General features: G+C 35.3%; 1 protein-coding gene across 1 annotated transcript in view; it reads left to right on the top strand.

Moving 5' to 3' along the window:
- The window catches only part of LOC107674066 (medium-chain specific acyl-CoA dehydrogenase, mitochondrial-like), a 9960-nt gene extending 6542 nt beyond the window's left edge, over positions 1-3418 (top strand). The window contains exons 5-12 of the mRNA XM_016467928.1: positions 1440-1540; positions 1675-1755; positions 1867-1997; positions 2065-2173; positions 2289-2429; positions 2514-2609; positions 2740-2988; positions 3073-3418. Of these exons, the coding sequence (XP_016323414.1) occupies positions 1440-1540; positions 1675-1755; positions 1867-1997; positions 2065-2173; positions 2289-2429; positions 2514-2609; positions 2740-2988; positions 3073-3144 (980 nt within the window). The 3' untranslated portion in view covers positions 3145-3418. The remainder of the gene's footprint in view (positions 1-1439; positions 1541-1674; positions 1756-1866; positions 1998-2064; positions 2174-2288; positions 2430-2513; positions 2610-2739; positions 2989-3072) is intronic.
- The last annotated feature ends 2347 nt before the right edge of the window (positions 3419-5765 follow it).

Genomic DNA, 5765 nt, shown 5'->3' with positions numbered 1-5765 from the left:
TCATATTTTAAAAAGTAGCTAATTATTTCATTTTTGCAATCATTTAATATTTCTACATTAAAATGTTGTATTTAAACTGAACATAACATCTATGGATTTTGTTTATAGTGATTTAATTTTATTATTAATAGCCAACATGTTTTTTTTTTATTCAGATTGAATTTATTAAATTTAAGAATCTGACATAAAAAGACACAGACATGACAATAAATTTTCATAATAATACATCTTTGTTTTTTTCTGCTCAGTGTTATTTCAGGGTTTTGATCTCTCAACTGAGAGATCACATCCTGTTTATTGTATTATAGTGACTATTTAATATTACATCTAAACTTTGACTAGGCTAGACATGTTGCCTATTAATTGTATACAGTATATGAACCTGAAAGCATATTTAAATTTTTGTGTATTTTGTGTTACTCCATAATAATGTTCTAGTTGAGGGCATTTGTAGTATAGGTATGGGGCCCAAACATAATCTCAAGCCCAGGGGCCCCCGGCCCCGTAAGTCCTGCCCTGCCTGTATGATTTACTTTCTTTTGTGAAACATAAAAGGAGACATTTGAATAATGTACTAATGATTGCTTGTTTCTATGCAATTACACCATAAAAGTAGTCCATATCTGACTACAAAATCATATCTGAAACCATATAAAAGCTTGGGAACAGATTGACATTTAGGATGTTATTAGCTGAAATGTAGCACAAAAGTCATATGAAACCCTTTTATGGTGGTTTTTATGGCATTTTAGAGCTTGGCAGTGTCTAGTCTCACAAAGCTAGACCTTCAGACTGATCGCAGAAGGTCTGAACTCCATTGCGGTTTTCATTGGCCAAGGGCTGCCAAAAGGCAATCTGACTGGCATGTAAAGTAATAACAGTTCTTTCTGTTAAAAGTCATGTTCAGGGGCGTGAAAATGTAAAGTAGATATCCTTATGGTACCAGACCGGCTTACAACCAGTCATTTATTCAAGAATGTCGTCTTCAGTCATCAAGAGTCTATGCTGTGAGCTTCACATACCTTTGAAAGTTCAGCTTTTAATTGATCCTGACAAGCGCTCATTGTCATAGTTGTAAACACGACAACTTTCTTCTTTTGTGAAGGGGTTTGGCCTCACTAAGGCTTTGTTTCCAGGTGGGCTTTTAAAGAATGCAACACACAAATCTCCCGGAAATCCTGTAGAATTCAAACAATCAGATGACAACTTTGAAACTCCCAAAGTGTTTCCCATTTTGGTTGAAAGTCTGATGCATTAGGCTGAGACTAGGCAACCTCAGGCTTCCTTCTTGGCATGATATTGAAAAGAGTATCGAAGATATTCTTCACAAATTTACATTTTGTGTTTAATGGAAGAAAGTAAGTCATAGGAGTTTGGTACAACATGAGGACAGCTATTCCTTTAATTCTGACCATGTTGGATATTGCCATATGTTCCAGGTGGAATGGGTCTGGGCATATTTGATGCCTGTCTCATCACAGAGGAACTGGCCTTTGGCTGCACTGGAGTACAGACAGCCATTGAGGCAAACTCTCTGGGAGTAAGTGAACAGTTTTATGAACAGATTTTCAAGTAGGCTTCATTTAATATTTAAATTAAATGGTCATTTGTGCATAGGACTTATGCCAGAACTCATTGTTATAAGTTACATTTTAATGTGGTTTTTCCATGCAGCAAATGCCTGTCATTATTGCTGGTAATGATGCCCAGAAGAAGAAATATTTGGGCAGAATGGCAGAAGAACCACTAATGTGTGTAAGTGTGTCATTGTTTTCTAATCATCCATATTTTTATGATTTATATAGCATTCCCATAGCAATACATGAGCACACGCTTTTGCTTATCAATGTGTTACTTTGTCGACAGGCGTACTGTGTGACCGAGCCGGGAGCAGGCTCTGATGTGGCTGGGATAAAGACCCGGGCTGTTAAGAAAGGAGACGAGTATGTGGTCAATGGTCAGAAAATGTGGATCACCAATGGAGGAAAAGCAAACTGGTAGGTAAACTACTTCAGTAATTCATAACTGTGGATTCATTATAAACCCTTCTGTTTGCATTTATAGGTACTTCCTGCTGGCCTGCACAGATCCCGATCCCAAATGCCCTGCTAGCAAGGCTTTCACAGGCTTTGTTGTTGAAGCTGACACCCCAGGAGTCCAGCCAGGCAGAAAGGTACAAGCTGCTGACAACTGCAGTCTGATGCATTCAGACAATACTTATACACTATATTAATAATACTATGAGATTCTGCACTATTTGCTTATGTCTACATTCTTCTGTTCACCAGGAGTTGAACATGGGCCAGAGATGCTCAGACACCAGGGGCATCACGTTTGAGGATGTAAGAATCCCGAAGGAGAATGTATTGATTGGAGAAGGAGCTGGCTTCAAGATTGCCATGGGTGCATTTGACAAGACCAGACCACCAGTAAGTGTTCTTTTGCAGTTATTATTGCTAACAAATTGCAGTTGTCTAACTGTGTCATGTCAACCATCTCTTGATGTTTTTCAGGTGGCTGCAGGTGCCACAGGACTTGCACAGAGAGCACTGGAAGAGGCCACGAAGTATGCTTTGGAGAGAAAGACTTTTGGCAAGTTTATTGCTGAGGTAGGTGTCTGTTTCAGTAGACATGTTTGACAACCCAAACTGATACCATGAAGTTAGTAAGACAGTAAATTCTAAAATAAATCTACTCACGTAATTAATGAATAAGCTGCGTTTGTTTTCTGACCCCCAGCACCAGGCAGTGTCATTCCTTCTGGCTGAAATGGCCATGAAAGTGGAGCTTGCCAGGATGGCCTATCAGAGAGCAGCCTGGGAAGTGGATCAGGGCCGCAGGAACACCTACTATGCCTCGATTGCCAAGGCCTTTGCTGGAGACATTGCAAACCAGTGTGCCACTGATGCTGTCCAGATCTTTGGTGGGAATGGTTTCAATAGTGAATATCCTGTGGAGAAGCTGATGAGAGACGCTAAGATTTACCAGGTAAGGATTGTAGACCCAACCTTGTTTATTTGAATTGGTAAAGATGCTAAAATGTGTCTAATGTCTTATTGTCTGCATCCACAGATTTATGAAGGGACAGCACAAATCCAAAGGCTCATCATCTCAAGAGAACACCTTGGGAAATTCAAACAGTGAACCTGTAAACCCAGGACTTCCATGCCATAAGCCAATTGTTTGAGCGTATTTTGTACATGTTGATGTTTTTGATCAATAGATCTCAGGATTGTATCTCACAGACTGTAAATTGCCTACACAGAGCTCCAGTTGCCTTATGTCATATCAGCATGCCTTGCCGCCTTTGTGTTGAACAACTAAGTTGATCAAATGTTAAGCTGAAGAGTAACATAGTTGCACAGCACTTTGTCATATTCTTTTTGTAACTGATGTCCTCAAAATAAAAATAAATAATCTGTTTTGAAAACATCTGTCATTTTCTTGCCCAAATATCTATACCACACTTTCAAAATGGTATTAATGAATTTTAATTACCCTACAAATGAATTTTAATTACCCTACAAAATGTAGTATTTAGCTTTGTCCTACATTTTGAGTGCAACCCTGTGACTTCATGATTTCCCCCAATACAAAAAAAATCTAAGTAACTTCATTTGGACCTACACAATGTTGGGTAGACAAGTACTTGTATCATTGTAATCACTTTCTATTTTTTCACAAATTGTAATGTTAACTGCATTTGTCAAGCTCAACCAACTACACAGTTACTGAAAAATAATACACAAACAAATATTTAATTTATGGTAAATATGTTTATTAGTAACTGAACCAATGTTTGGTCCCAAACTACAGTAATTAGTTTATACTGAGTGATGGATTAAATTTGGCTAAAAATAATTTTGTATAATATTTATGCAAATTCTTTTATATTTAATGTTTATATATTGGAAAAAAAATTACGCAAATCAAGATTTTAAATTCTATTTAAAATGTAAATATCCCAAATCTCTCTAATAGGGGTGCAGAAAACAAATAAAAACTAGTTTAGCTAATTAACTAATTATTTAGCATATATGTCCATCCAAAATATATAACATCCTTCATCAGAGCAAAAAAAAAAACTTCATCAGATGAAGAAAGTAAGTCATATACATCTTGAATGGCCTGAGGGTAACTGCAAATTTCATTTCATTAGTTGCCCGCAGTTGGAATCAGCTTCCAGAAGAGATCAGATGTGCTAAAACATTAGCCACATTTAAATCCAGACTCAAAACTCATATGTTTAGCTGTGAATGAGCTATTTAGTGAATGAGCACTGTGCTACATCCGAACTGATTGCACTGTATTTTATGTATAATCTTTTTCTATTCTTAACCGTTTTAATTCATTTTAAATCAATTTTAGTTTATTTTCAACGTTTTCTTAATGATTATTTTAATTCCTTTTATGTAAAGCACTTTGAATTACCATTGTGTATAAAATGTGCTATATAAATAAACTTGCCTTGCCTTGACTGAACTGAAACCTGGCAAAATCGATAAGTTGCTGATTCTAAGTTCCTCCACATCTGAAAAACTTTCTTAAAATATTGAACTAAATACAAAAACAACAAAAGTCATACACATCTGGGATAAAATGTAAGAGAGTAAATGATGAGAGAATTTTATTTTTTGGGTGGAATAATTTTTTTAAGTCACCATATATGCTAATGACGCAATTTCATGTGCTTCAGTCATTTATTTGCATTAAATTATTATAAGGAGTTAAGGATTTTGAATTTAATCACATGTACGTTTACGGGTTAACGTTGACAGCCCTCACAATATATATATATATATATATATATATAGTATCAATTCAAAATACAGGTTTTACAACAGAGAACAGAGAAGCTTTTAAAATATTACTCATCTGTGCTTTTTTTACATTTCTAATCTGCCGTTCAGGTTTATTTGACCTCAGTAGACTGGCTGCATCTCCTCTAGCAACACTGAGGTAGTTTCCATCCCTACTGTAATGAATGTCAAAACATATGCATAATCAATTCAAGGAAGGCTACAGGGTGTCCAAAGGAGAGATTTTTTTTCTTCAAATATTACTTACCTGTCCTTTACTATGATTTTTAATCTGGCATTCACCAGTCTTATTTTACCTCAGTTGACAGGCTGTTTCTTCTTGCAACATCCAGGTAGTTGTCATTCCTACTCTTCTGAATGACAAAAGATATGCAGTATCAATTCAAACTACAGGTTGTATAATAGAGAACAGAGGTGTTTTTAAAATATTACTCACCTGAGCTTTTTATCATTTTTAATTTGGCATTCACCAGTTTTATTTGACCTAATTTTCCTCTTGCAACATTGAGGTAGTTGCCATTGTTACTGTAATGAATAACAAATATATATATATATATACAGTATCAAATCAAAGCACAGGTACAACAGAGAACAGAAATGCTTTAAAAGTATCACTTACCTGTGCTTTTCTGTATTTTTTAACCTGGCATTCACCAGAGACTTATTTTACCTACTGTAAAAAAAAAAAAAAAAATGATATGCAGCCTGTAAAATAGAGAACAGGATTCTTTTAAAATATTATTCACCTATTTTTCCTCTTTCAACATCCAGGTAGTTTCCATCTCTACTGAATGGCAAAATATATACAGAATCAATTCAAAGGTTATACATTAGCGAACAGAGAAGCTATTATTGCTATTTTTAGAAGCTATTTTAGCAACCTAAAACTAACTTTACCGCGTTATTATTAGCTATTATTATTATTATTATTATTATTATTATTAT

Source organism: Sinocyclocheilus anshuiensis, unplaced genomic scaffold (genome assembly GCF_001515605.1).
Source record: "Sinocyclocheilus anshuiensis isolate Anshui unplaced genomic scaffold, SAMN03320099.WGS_v1.1 scaffold962, whole genome shotgun sequence".
NCBI classification, from domain to species: Eukaryota; Metazoa; Chordata; class Actinopteri; order Cypriniformes; family Cyprinidae; genus Sinocyclocheilus; species Sinocyclocheilus anshuiensis.
The sequence above is the reverse complement of the archived record's forward strand: the minus strand, read 5'-3'. Positions and strand labels throughout refer to the sequence as shown.